Here is a 14,655-nt window from a genome sequence, read left to right as displayed (position 1 = left end):
GCATATTCATTGGGAAAATCCTGAAAACCCGACTGGCTTGCGGCCCTTGAGACATTTGACACCCCTGACCTAGAGTCATTAGTCCTCTCCAGGTAGTTGAGCAGAGTCCTGCACACATCCAGCTTGTGCAACAATTTATCTTGTTTGGCCAAATCCATAGGCTGAAAGGCAAGAAGACTATGCTCCTGATTAACATGGAAGGCGGAAACCACCTTTGGCTGAACAGAAGGAACCCGTGCACAGTGAAAACACCCAGCTCTGTAAAATGGAGAAATTGCTCCCTGCAGGAAAGAGCTTGCAATTCTGAGATTATTTTCTTCTTGCCGAGACTATGGCAACCAAAAATAACGTATTAACTGTAAGGTCTAGCAGGGTAGCCTCCAAAAGAGGTTCGTAAAGAGCAGGAACTAGGCCCTTCAAGACCACATTGAAGTTCTAAGACAGGAACGATCTGTGCATCAGGGGTTTCAGCTTGAGAGCCTCCTCAGAAACTGAATGATATCTGGGTGAGACACCAGAGACCAAAGGCCACTTTGAACCTTAAAGCACAAGATACCAGCTATCGGCACTTTGAGGGACAAAACTGCAAGTCCCTTTTTCAAGGCCAGCTTGAAGGAAGGCAAGGATCACCAAACAGTAGCGCTTTCTGGTTCCACCTGCTCCTTGGCACACCATAATCGGAAGATCTTCCATGACTTAGCATAAGCCACAACAGTTTCCGGCTTCTTGGCCCTAATGAGAATCATAATCATAACCTCCAAATAACCCTTCCAAATCAAGGTCATGATAATAAGACCAAAGCACTTTGGCTTCTCCATCGGAACCAGGTCTTGACTGAGAAGCCCTGGATGAACAGGCTTCAATGGTTTGTCTTTTTGTAGACGCACCAAGTCTTTGGGACCAGTCCAGTGCCACCAAGATCACCAGACCCCAATGGGTGGCTATCCTGCAGATGAGATGTGGAAACACAGAGAAGCAGATCTATGGGTCAAGGTTGGACCAGGGCATTCAGCCCTGTGCTTCCCCACTCGATTCTGCAACTGTACAAGAGGGCTACTTTTGCATTCTTGGCTGTGGCCATGAGATCCATGCCCAGTCTGCCCAAAGTCTGGACTATGAGGGACAACGACCTTTGAGACAGAGACTACTCTCCAGGGCCCAGTGTCTGCTGGCTGAGAAAGTTGGCTTGGATGTTCTCTACTCCTGTCACATGGGCTGCTGAGAGGGCCTGCAAGTTAAGTTCCATCCACTGAAACAGCATCTGAGCCTCCAAACGAAGGGCTGCACTTAAAGCACTGCTGTTGACAGTGTCTGAAACACCGACTTTCACTATCAGGAAAGACTGCAATTGTAGCAAAGCCAACCAAATGGCGTTCTGTTCCAGATTAATGATGGATTATTTGCTCTCTGACGGGGAGCACAACAGAGAGTCCCTCAACCGCTGAGGCTGGCATCGGTCATGAAGATCACCCATGTGTCAATTTGAAGTAGCATGCCCCTTGCCAAGTTCTCCCCTTGAAGCCACCAACGCAGGCTGCGCTTCTCCTCCGCCATCCAGGAGAGGCACATCTGCAGGGAGTGATGTAGAGGACCATCTGGACAGAAGGGAGTGCTAGAAAGGGCGCAAATGAGCTCTCACCCAGGGTACCACTTCCATCGAGCTCAGCACCTGCAGATTCTGCCAGGCAGTGGGGCTCAGAAGAGCCAAGATCACAAAGATCTGCATCCTGAACTGCTTGTAAAGCTCGGGAAGAAAAACACTGTGCAGTGCAGTGTCAAAAGAGGACTCCCAGATACAATAAGGAAAAATTATGTTCTTACCTGTTAATTTTCTTTCCCTTAGACGCAGCAGATGAATCCAGAGACCAATGGGATAGCTCACATCTACCATCAGGCGGAGATAGAGAAACTGATTAACAGGTGGTCCTATTGGCTGGCACTCCTCCTGTCTCATCAGTATAGCTCCTTGACCAAGCACACGTAACCAGCAATAGGCATAGCATGTAAAAAACTTCTTTCCCATAACAAATCTCAAAATGCAATAATACAGAAAACAACCTGCCATAATAACAAACTGCGAAAGTTGCAAAAGAAAAAACCGAGAGACAATATCCAGAAAGGGTGGGGCTCTGGATTCATCTGTTGCTTCTAAGGGAAAGAAAATTAACAGGTAAGAACAATTTTTCCTTCCCTAGCAACAGCAGCAGATGAATCCAGAGACCAATGGGATGTAGCAAAGCAATCCTCAATCTGGGTGGGAAGCAAACGTCGTCTCCGCAACAACCGAAGCACAAAACGCCCCTACCGCATGCGCCCCCACATCCAAGCAGAAATGGGGAGAGAAAGCACGCTCGGAAGACCAATTAGCCGCGAGACAAATCTCCTCCAAGGAAAAAAACCTCTGGGCCGAGCCCAAGAAGTAGCCATCGCTCCAGCGGAATGGTCATGAAGTTCTTTCGCCAACCGCTTCCCTGCCAGCAAGCAAGCATAAAGAATGTCCTCCTGGACCCATTGAGCGATGGAGGCTTCGGACGCCACCAAACGTTTGAGGCGTCCCTTGAAGAATGCAAAAAGGAGATATAAACAACTAAAAGTCGTAAGAAACCGAGCTCACAGAGAACGCTACGTACATATCAAAAAATGCAGTGAATAAAAGCACTGCTCCCAATTTCCCCTCTCAGGAAGAAGGAAGGAAAAGCGAGCATGACATAAAAGAAAGGATGACACCCCCCTAGAAAGAAATAATGGTACCATCCGAACTGATACCCCATATTTCGGAAATCAGAAATAGGAATCCCCGTTGAACAAGGCCTGCAACATAGAAAACTGCAGAGCTGAAGCCATGGCCACAAGAAACCCCATGTTCAACGGCACAGCCCTTTAGAGTCCCAAAAGACAAGGATGAAATGAAGCCTTCGGTATACTGAGAAGAAGTACGTGAAGATTGTACTCCAAACCGGCTTTCTAAGAGGCGCATGAATATACCGCACTCTGTTTAGGACCTGACCTACATGAAGCTGAGAAGTAAGCGAAGAGCAATATACCTAGCCCTTGTAACAAGCTAAGAATGGCACTAGAAGCTGAAGGGAATTGAGCTAAGCCCACGGCAATACACCTGTGCCAAAAAGGAACTCTGGAGTGGTTCAAACGTTAAGAAGCACCCAAGAAAGGAAAAACCTCCAAAAGGAAGCAGAAGCCACAGGAGAAGACGTCCGTATCACCTGGATAAGAGAAGAAACAACCTGCTTCGCATAATCCTTACACGTCAGCCAAGATTTTTCAAAAAACTAGGTCGTAATACTAAAGTAGTACAAATATCCATGTTGAACGGACCCTAGGCGAGCAAAGCCGGAGATACCAGGAAACTTCTTAGTCCGGCTGTTGAAAGACTCATCAAATCCGCAAAGTAAGGATGGCGCCGCCAATCCAGAGATTCTACACATACTGTGCCCGGAAAGCGAGCTCGAGGTGGCAAATCCAAGCCATCTGAAAACACTGAAAAAGAGAAGGCAGAAGCGAGAAAGGAGCCATGCAGCTACCCCCTCTAACTCCCACTCCCTGGGCCCGCCGAAGAAGCTAGGAAGCTTAGAATTGAGAGACGAGGCCATGAGGTCTAGGTCAAGCAGATCTCACTTCCATAAAAAGAGCTAGAACGCTTGAGCCACAAATCTCAATATCCAGGATGCAGAAGATTATACTATTACTAACATGCACACTTTCCAGAGCGTACACAGCGCTGTACACTGTAACATACAAGAAATGGGCCATGTTCAGATTCCACGGAGAGAAAGTCTATCCAAACTCTTATCCTGATCCATAAAAGGATCTGCCAACAGAAGACGAAGATGAGAGTCCACCCATTGAAGCAGAACAACTTCACCTGCCAATGAGTACAACACTTACTGCCCAAGCAGTAGAGAAATACCCCCATCCTAATACTGACCAAAAGGACCCTCGGCGGCAATCCGGAAGAATGATCTGAAGCTCCAGAAAGGTAGCCTGACCCTGCTCAAGAGCAGAAGAATGAACAAGTACTGAGTCGCCTCTGAAGACCAGACTCCAGGAGCTGAGAATGGAAGCCACGGAGCCCCCCAACCCGACAGCCCGGGATGGTCGGTGGTCATGAGATAGTCCAGCAAAGACCGAGGCATGCCTTGAAAAGAGAAATCGCGCGGAGCCACCAAATCATACAGAGTGATGCAGGAGGAGCATACCAAATAATTGGTGCCCTGAGATACCGGGAACCACCGGAACAAAAGCGACTGCTGTAGCATAAGAAGGGGAAAGCAAGCCGAAGTCCCCAGTGGAGTCAGCAATATGGATCCCAGAAACTGTACAGAATCCCATACTCTTGGTCATGGTAAGCGAAGAAGAATACCAATCTGAGACCGAGACCCCACGCCCAAGTCTCCGGAAAGAAACACATGTCTCTCCTATATGAATAAAAACATCACCGCGATATACCTATAAATAGTACAGGAGAAAAGAGTGCTGTGCAAATTCAAAGATGCATGTGTAAAGAACTGAGGAAAAGATATCACCCTTTTCATGTCAGTCAAATGGCCCGACTGGAAGTCGTCTGAATCAAGCAGGCAGTCAAGAAGAAATTAGATGAATCGCCTGGTAGCGCCAAAACGGTACCACTGCCCACATCACCTAAAACGTTCGTGAAGCCTTGGGTAGGCAAAATGGCGTGTGCCAAAACCGAAAGCGCCGCTCCAAGAGAGGCAGGCAAACCAAGTGCCGATTCGGAGTCCATAGAGAAAATGTAAATATACTCCCAGGTTGTCTGCAGAAATGTGTAACCCCGAGAAACTAATTCAGCAGAATGGGATCCAGCCTGCCCAATGCCCCCTATCTCGGGCACCATGCGGTAAATGGAACAACGTCCCTTAGTTCCTGAAGAACTACAAGAACCGTCCTGAGGACCAGAAACACTGAAAAGGGAAACACAAAACATAGAGACTCCAAGAACGAACTGGAAAACCTGAGGAGAATGCAAAGATGTGAAAAATCTGAAAAATCTTCACAGCCCTCTGACCTGACATTATAGTGTCTTCTCCCTCATGAGAAAGCCTGAAGAGTCATTGGAAGAAGTCAAGATCCCCTCAGATTGAAGTGCAGAAGGTCAGGGAATGGCAGAATAAGACTGTAGGATCTGCAAGAAGATTCTCCTAGGAAAAATCGAGGTTCACAATGTAAAGAGGAATATACTGGAACCATGAAAACAGTACTAACCCCATGCAACATGAGCAAAATACGTATGTCCTTTAAAGTGAATACGTACTAGACTCAATCAAGATGCTGCATCTACCGCCCCGTGGAAAACAACAGCATCCTTACAGGTATCAGACAAAGCTCACATCGTTAATGAGAGCTTCAGGGATGAGGCTAACAGCCACATAGTGCGTGATCCTCCATGGGTTTGATAGAATAGGTAACTGGCTCCTGGTTAAAAGGAGCTGTACAGCCTTTTCTGTCTGGTTGGGGGGCCCGTCTAGCATGTGCCATGAGAAAATGGTGACAGGAGAAACCAGCGTGATAAGCATGGAAATCTGAAGTCCAGGCCCCCTCAGAAATAGAGAAAGAGAGTCCTGGCCGCAGGAATATGCGCAGTGTCATTATGCCCATAGAGACAGCCCGAACTTGGAAACTGCTTGTACTACCTTTAGGCATAAATATCCTGTGCCACTACTAGACACATGCAGCTCAGCACAGAGGCCCAAACAAGGACAGTTACCAATAGACAAAGGCTAAATCTGCAGGGACCCCAAGAGAGACAATGAGATACCTGTGTGAAATACAGGGCACTATCTTACTGCTGATCTCACTGTGCCGTGAGTTGCCGTATGTCGCCCCAGTCTGGAGACAAACCGAGACTGGGTGACCTAGCATAGGTCAGAGTCTCTCTGGTAAACCCCTTGAGTGCTAACCCCAGAGTCCGATTAAACAAGCAGCTTCCTTCAAGGGAATACAGCAGGAACACAGACATAGACATATAAAGCTGCCCAAGCTTGTCCCAAAGCTGGTGAAACACATACAACTTGTCTGAACCGGAAAGGAGAGAAGCCCCGGCATACCCTGACCAAAGTCAGCTGGAAACAAACTACCGGAACGCTGCAGCTCTCCCGCCATCGCTGGAGACCCGTGCGCACGCCTGATTCTCGCTGACACGTGGCCGCTGCATCAACGCTCCTAGAAACATAGTCTGATTCAAGCCCCGCAAAATTTACCCTGCCGCGGCTTGCATAGAAAGAAAATCAGACTCGGGGAATAACCAGAAGAACGGCCCACAGCCCGGAAAAAACATATCCCATCTCATGCGCGCTGCTATAAACCGGCACCTGCACAATCAGCTGCACATGGCCGTGACAAACACTGATGAAAGAGAGCCTCAGAATAAACAGGACTACTGCTGCACTGAAACCCAACAAAGAGAACAAGTACGAGCATGAAATCGCATTGCTACTGCTGCGCTGTAACCAACAAGGAAACAAAGCGCGTGCATGCAAAGGGCGGGAAGTCCCGGCTCCCTCCATGGATTTCTAGTCATAAAACTTAGCCTCAATAAAATATCCATACCTTAAATGTATGATGACCGAACCCACAGTACTAAGACTCCCAAACAGAACCTGAAGTTCAAACAACTGTAAAAGCCAGACATACTCATAGCTTGTTGTTAGGGCCGGCTGAAGCCAGTTTGCAGCAAAAGCATGGCAGAATGTAACAACTGTGGTCTCTTTTTTTTTTTTACAGAGAAGGGAAAGAAGAAAAAATTTGAGACCCAGTCAGACCCTCTAGCAATGGAGGGAGGGTGAGGCAGGGACAAGGGGGGGCCCAAGTGTAACCTCTAAAGCCGGCACCGTTCAGCCGGACACCCTTGTCTCACTGAAGAGAAAAATCTCAACAGGAGAAATAGCACTGCCAGCTCACTGAAGAGAAAATCTCAACAGGAGAAACAGAATGGCAGTCTCACTGAAGAGAAATCTCAACAGGAGAAACAGAATGGCAGTCTCACTGAAGAGAAACCTCAACAGGAGAAAATAAAGTTCCAGCCACAGCCAGAATTCAGGAGCTAGTTGAATAGCGACCTTTTCCTGCTGGGAGATAGAGAATACTGATGAGACAGAAGGAGTGCCAGCCAATAGGACCACCTGTTAATCAGTTTCTCTATCTCCGCCTGCTGGTAGATGTGAGCTATCCCATTGGTCTCTGGATTCATCTGCTGCTGTTGCTAGGGAAATAATGAATTGGCTGAAGATAGCTTTTCCAAAAGTTGGCTATCCAGCCCAGGTCCTGTAAAGAGGCTCACCACCTGTTGGACTGCGCGCTCACAGTCCGCTAGTGAGAGGGCCCTGATCAGCCAATCGCCTTGGTAAAGGTGTGGCGAGCCGTGGCCAAACCAAAGTGAAGCACCACAAACTGAAAGTGGTGCTTAGGCAAGTAAAATCTCAGATATCTCCTGTGAGCCAGAAAGATGGGAATGTGAAGATACGTTTCTGTCAAATCTAGAGAAGCAAGAAATTCTAGAGCGGACCATTTCCATACGAAAGCAGGGGACCTTTACCTCGTTTACAGACTTCAAATCCAGAATGGGCCTCCAATCTTTGCTTTTCTTTGGCACTATGAAGTATAAAGAGTATTTGCCTAAGCCCAATTCTTCTTCTGGAACTGTCTAAAAGTCATTGCACTGTCACTTGGACTTTTGACCTGCCTTTCTGGCTGGGAAGTTGAGGAACAGATCTGGAGGGGACCGATAAAACTCGATCCTGATCCCCTCTCCAATAATGTTCATAACCCAACAGTCAGACGAGATCTGTTCCCATTTATCCCTGAATACTGAGAGCCATCCTCCTGGCATCACTGCTGATGCTGATAACTGCCAAATCTGTCTGGAGCCCTGAAAGGGCTTCAGAGGAGTAGCCAGAGGAAAATTGGTGAGCCCTCCTGGAGGCACCAAAATCGCTTCTATTGCCTCCAGTAGGTCAACGGCTTCTACTATCTTGGAGGAATTTGGGGCAGCAATCTACCACACTGGCCATGAGGTTGTCTAGTAGTCCTTTACCAAACAGCATCTGCCCCTTGAAGGATAATCTGCTGAGAATGGCCTTGGAGGCTGAATCACCTGCCCACTGTCTGATCCAGGGCATCCAGAGAGCCAAAATTGAGTACGCTGAAACCTTACCTAGGACAATAATGATGTCATAAAGAGCATTAGTCATGTAATCCACTCCCTCAAACATGTGGGGACAGGAGTTCCCAAACTCTGAAGAACTCGTCCTCAGTCTGGTATGGTAGGCACATGCCACTAAGGAGGCAGCTGTTGCAGCTTTGATACCCAAAGCCAGCACATCAATCTTTTCAGGACTGCATCCACTCTACCATCCTGTGCATCTTTCAACATTACTCTACCTTCACTATGAAGGGAGATGTGCTTAGTCACCTGTGCCACTGCAGAGTCCACCTTCGGTTGGACAAACAGCTGCCAAACGTCCGAAGCCATAGGATAGAGCTGAGACATAGCTTTTGCCACCTTAAGTGAGCCTTCAGAATTCTCCCACTGGTCAATGACCAAAGAGGTAAGATCTGGGCAAGCCAGAAAAAATTTGTCTCCATCATTAGTGCCGCACATGACGGAGTACTGTGAGGTGGAAGGCTGCTGGGCATCAAGCTTCAGTGTAGACAGGGTGTCAGAAATGTCATGGGAGACTGAAGCAGACCTGAAAAGGTGACACACAGAGGGATCATCACTGTGAACTGCTGCTGCACCTGCCCCCTGGATACTGGATCTCGAAATGTATCCCATGTCATACACTGTCGCAGAAGAGACCAACAAATGCATATAAAGGGACTTCCAATCATCCCAATCCTGCTCTGAAGGGTCACTGACACTGGGAACTGGTGTGATATGAGGCAGGGATACCTATTTGGGAGAATAAACCCCCTTATTTGGAGTAGACACTGTAGGCAGTGCAGCATTTCCCGGACCTGTTAAATAGGCTTTCCATAAAAGGTTGACAAAATCTGAGAAGTTTTGCTTCACAGGAACCAGAGGCCCCTTGCATAACTCCAGACTGGAGAAGAGGAGATGCATCTTCTGCCACTACGGACTTGTGTTTCACTCCATCATCGCTCAGTTCATCTGAGCAGGATCTGTTCCCCTTCAGCTGGGTGCCATTGAGTCTCTAGGGTTGTCGGGTAAGATTTGCCTCTTTAAGGATGATACCAAAATCTGCAATAGTGTAGACACCCAAAATGGTGTGAATAACATGAAGAAAGACTTGGTGAAGCTTGAAGAATGGTCTGAAATTTGGCAGCTTAAATTTAATGCTAAGAAATGCAAGGTAATGAATTTGGGCTGCAAAAACCTGAGGGAATAGTACAGTTTAGGGGGTGAAGAACTTATGTGCATGACAGAAGAGTAGACTTAGGTGTGATTGTATGTGATGATCTTAAGGTGGTCAAACAGGTTGAAAAGGTGATGGCGAAATCTAGAAGGATGCTAGGTTGCACAGGGAGAGGTATGGCCAGTTGGAAAAATGAGGTATTGATGCCCCTGTAGAATACTGTATACAATTCTGGAGGCCACACCTTCAAAAAGATATAAAAAGGATGGAGTCAGTCCACAGGAAGGCTACTAAAATGGTGTGTGATCTTCGTCATGAGGCATGTGGAGACAGACTTAAAGATCGCAATCTGTATAATTTGGAGGAAAGGCGGGAGAGGGGAGATACGATAGAGACGTTTAAATATCTACGTAATGTAAATGTGCATGAGTCAGTCTCTTTCATTTGAAAGGAAACTCTGCAATGAGAGGGCATAGGATGAAGTTAAGAGGCGATAGGCTCCGGAGTAATCTAAGAAAATACTATTTTACAGAAAGGGTGGTAGATGCATAGAACAATCTCCCGGAAGAGGTGGTGGAGACAGAGACTGTCTGAATTCAAAAGGGCCTGGGATAGGCATGTGGGATCTCTCAGAGACAGAAAGATAATGGTTACTGTGGCTGGGCAGACTAGATGGGCCATTTGGTTTTTATCTGCCATCATGTTTCACTGTTTCTATGTCATGAAGAATTTCAAAAATCCAGCGGATAAAAACGAAAAGAAAAACTAGAGCAAAGCAAAACACACCTTCTGAGTTTGCTTATAGAACATAAAAACATAAGCAGTGCCACTGCTGGGTCAGACCAGAGGTCCATCATGCCCAGCAGTCCACTCACACGGCGGCCCATCAGGTGAGAATAACTGAGGAGGGTGCTGTGCTGCCCTGCTGGAAAGGAGTTCTCAAATTCTTAAAGGGATATCCTTCTGCAGTTCAAGTTTCAAGTTTATTAAAAATTTGATCGAATGCAAATCAGAATTTCTAAGCATTTTACAATTTATAATAATAAAGGGAAACAAACTTAACAAATCACGGAAAATGAGAATCAACAGCTTGAGTATGGACTCCTGTGTATCGTCAACAGACCATCAGAATCCTTTACAAGGCACTTTCTGGCCATGGCCTGGATAAAAAAGATGATTCAGGAAAACCCAGGTAAATGAGGGAGAAATCGCACAGAAAATGGGGATGGGGAGCAAAAAAAAACCCTAAATTAAGTAAGTCCTGTAAGGAAACCTTACGATGAATATGCATAAACTTGATTTGCATACACTGTCTCCATTATATGCAAATTTCTTTCATGCATATTCATTGTGGATATCCTAGAAACCTGACTGGCAAGGGGGTACTCCAGGACTGAGTTGAGAAACACTACCTTAGACTACAGTTCTGTGTCGATGGGATGGAAAGTTGACATTCTTCTTCCCCACATTCTACCTCCTCTCAGCGCCCTCCTTCTGGATCTTACCAGGCTCATGAAAAGGTTGCTGTTGATCTGCCTGTTGTATTCCTTTATCTTCTGCTCAATCTCACTTTGGGATAGGACCGGCTTCTCCCAATCAATCTTTTCATCCTTAGGAAAGAAAAAAAAACTCATGAAATTCCTACAAAATTGGTAAAATGATTGCTAAAATTACTTGCATTTCTTATGTTGAAGGCAAAAGAATTCTCAGCTATAACACTGGCCAACACTCATTTTAGTGCCTCAAATATTAGGCCTGTTTCTGAGTATATTTGACCTGCTGATTCCAAAAATGGCACTAGTTTTCTCCTATCGACTCTAGTTTTTGAGATACAGAACAGATTTATTCAATTTGAGTTTCTAACAAGGTGCCTATGCAGGAAGAAATCAACCTTGAAGATGAAGTTTCCTTCAATTGTTTACTTTGGGTTATTTTCCCTATTGCATTTGGCCCAAGAAGCTACAGAAAATATTCCAACGCTTGTAGGAATTCTATGAGAACTGGAGCATTTACTGCGCTGGTCCATGCTAAAAACCTCTAGCACAGCTTGATGAAAGGGGACGTTAAATAGCAAAATAACATAAGAATTGCCGCTGCTGGGTCAGACCATCGTGCCCAGCAGTCCGCTCCCGTGATGGCCCCCAGGTCAAAGACTAGTGCTCTAATGAGCCCAGCCTCACCTGCATACTTTCCAATCGAGCAGGAACTTGTCCAACTTTGTCTTGAATCCCTGGAGGGTGTATTCCACTATGACAGACTCCGAAAGAGCGTTCCAATTTTCTACCACTCTCTGGGTAAAGAAGAACTTCCTTACGTTCGTACGGAATCTATCCCCTTTCAATTTTAGAGAGTTCCCTCTTGTTCTCCCTACCTTGGAGAGGGTGAACAACCTGTCCTTATCTGCTAAGTCTATCCCCTTCAGTATCTTGAATGTTTCAATCATGTCCCCTCTCAATCTCCTCTTTTTGAGGGAAAGGATCAGAAATCATGTGAAATAATCCCTGAAAAACATTAAGCTCTGAAGATCCTGAAGGATTGGCTGCTTCTTGAAGAATTTAATTCAGATGAAACTGCTATTTCCCTATTCCGGCCCAACAACTCCCTCTTTCATTTACTTAATATGGAAATCTTTCAGGAAAGACTGCAATGCACTCTTTCTGGAATGGCAGGCTTCATGTATGCCCCACCATGTCCTGAGGCCACTGCTGTGGATGATATAACTTCATGTGCAGTACCGGAACCTCCCTGTGCTAAGAGTAGGTGTCATTTAAATAGTCAGAAAAATAAAGCTGCCTCAACACCTAATTTTCTGGATGCTGGCACATCAGGTTTTATGATGAGGAATTGGGTGGAACTGTGATTAAAAGTAAAATCTGAACTCCAACTTCTTAATGGGCAATCATCATGCAATATGTATTGTAAAAAAATTACTATAAATAAACCCTGAAGAGGCTATGATTTTTTTTTTTTTATAATTCTTTATTCATTTTTAATCTTTCAACAAGTGTACAATAAGAGTGATACATAGATTTAAAAACAACACTTGATAAATCTATCAAGATAATAACAAATGTATATATATCTAAACCCCTCTCCCCCTCCCTTTCCATACTATTCTTCTTAATTGACTCAATCTTTTTCAGATAGCAATGTTACTTACCGTAACAGTTGTTATCCAGGGACAGCAGGCAGCTATTCTCACTAGTGGGTGATGTCATCAGACAGAGCCCCGGTACGGACGTCTCACAAGCACGTGTTGCTTGTAGAAACTTAAAGTTTCTAGATGCCCGCACCGCGCATGCGCCGGTGCCTTCCTACCCGGAGATCCGGGCGTGTCTCCTCAGTTCAGGTAGCTAGCCTGAGAAGCCAACCCAGGGGAGGTGGGTGGGACGTGAGAATAGCTGCCTGCTGTCCCTGGATAACAACTGTTACGGTAAGTAACATTGCTTTATCCCAGGACAAGCAGGCAGGTATTCTCACTAGTGGGTGACCTCCAAGCTAACCTCAGTGGGATGGAGGGGGAGTTGGCGACTTAAGAGAATAAATTTTTCAATACTGTTTGGCCAAACTGTCCATCCCGTCTGGAGAGGGTATCCAGACAATAATGTGAGGTGAATGTGTGAACCGAGGACCAGGTGGCAGCCTTGCAAATTTCCTCGATTGGTGTTGATCTGAGGAATGCTACTGAGGCTGCCATTGCTCTGACCTTATGGGCTGTGACCTTACAAGGGAGTGATAATCCAGCCTGGGCATAGCAGAAAGAGATACAAGCCGCCATCCAGTTAGAGATGGTGCGCTTTGATACGGGTCTTCCCAACTTGTTAGGATCGAAGGAGACAAAAAGTTGAGGAGTGGTTCTGTGTGGCTTGGTGCGATCCAGGTAGAAAGCCAAGGCACGTTTACAGTCTAGAGTGTGAAGGGCCGATTCTCCGTGGTGAGAATGAGGCTTAGGGAAGAATACTGGAAGTACAATGGATTGGTTGAGATGAAATTCGGAGACCACCTTAGGCAGGAATTTCGGGTGAGTGCGGAGGACCACCTTGTCATGGTGGAATACTGTGAATGGTGGGTCCGCCATCAATGCCTGGAGTTCGCTGACTCTGCGAGCGGACGTAAGGGCTACAAGGAAAAGCACTTTCCAGGTGAGATACTTCAGAGGGGCCCTGTTGAGTGGTTCAAACGGGGGCTTCATGAGGTGGGAAAGGACTACATTGAGGTCCCAAACCACTGGGGGTGGTTTGAGAGGAGGGTTAACATGGAAGAGTCCTTTCATAAATCTGGCGACCACCGGATGGGCCGAGAGGGGTTTCCCTTGTAGAGGCTGGTGGAACGCCGCAATAGCGCTCAGGTGGACTCGTATGGATGTGGATTTGAGCCCAGATTGAGATAGGTGCAGGAGATAGTCCAGCACGGAGGATAAGGAAGCTCGTTGAGGTTCCTTTGACTTAGAAACGCACCATGAGGAGAATCTGGTCCATTTCGGGGAGTAGCATTGTCGAGTGGCGGGCTTCCTGGAAGCTTCCAAGACTTCCCTCACTTCTTGTGAGAATTGGTGAGGGGTTACGTTGAGAGGAACCAAGCTGTCAGGTGGAGAGACTGCAGGTTGGGATGAAGTAGTGATCCTTGATGTTGAGTAAGTAGTGAAGGAAACACTGGAAGTGGTACTGGTTCCCTGCTGCTGAGTTGAAGTAGGAGGGAGAACCAAGGTTGTCTGGGCCACCGAGGGGCTATTAGAATCATGGTGGCCCGTTCTAGTTTCAGCTTGACCAGAGTCTTCTGGATCAGCGGGAATGGTGGGAACGCATATAGAAATCGTTTCCCCCAGTTCAGTAGAAAAGCATCTGCCTCGAGGCGATGAGGAGTGTAGATCCTGGAGCAAAACTGAGGCAGTTTGGCGTTGTGGGGAGCCGCAAAGAGGTCTATCTGAGGCGTCCCCCATTGCGTGAAGATTTGGTGAAGGGGGTTGGAATGGAGAGTCCATTCGTGCGGTTGTAGCAGACGGCTTAGTTTGTCTGCTAGGACGTTGTTCTCCCCCTGGATGTATACTGCTCTGAGTAGGGCGTTGTGGCGCACCGCCCAGTCCCAGACTCGTAGAGCTTCCTGGCAAAGGAGGGACGAGCCCGTGCCCCCTTGCTTGTTGATGTAATACATGGCAGCCTGATTGTCTGTGCGAATGAGGATTACCATGTCGTGAAGTAGATGTTGGAAAGCTTGGAGCGCATTGAAGATGGCTCTGAGTTCCAATAGATTGATTTGGTGTAGTCTTTCCGCACTGGTCCAGAATCCTTGGGTGCGGAGACCCTCCAGG

The 14,655-nt window shown here is 46.7% G+C and overlaps 1 protein-coding gene across 3 annotated transcripts in view; it reads right to left on the bottom strand.

Moving 5' to 3' along the window:
- Positions 1-14,655, bottom strand: part of RASSF1 (Ras association domain family member 1) — a 122,212-nt gene that overhangs the window by 13,642 nt on the left and 93,915 nt on the right. For all 3 annotated transcript variants that reach the window (XM_033926206.1, XM_033926207.1, XM_033926208.1), the window contains one exon: positions 10,853-10,957. In XM_033926206.1, the coding sequence (XP_033782097.1) occupies positions 10,853-10,957 (105 nt within the window). The remainder of the gene's footprint in view (positions 1-10,852; positions 10,958-14,655) is intronic.

This window comes from Geotrypetes seraphini, chromosome 17 (genome assembly GCF_902459505.1).
Source record: "Geotrypetes seraphini chromosome 17, aGeoSer1.1, whole genome shotgun sequence".
Lineage (NCBI taxonomy): Eukaryota > Metazoa > Chordata > Amphibia > Gymnophiona > Dermophiidae > Geotrypetes > Geotrypetes seraphini.
Note: the sequence above shows the minus strand (reverse complement) of the source record. Positions and strands in the feature narration are given on the sequence as shown.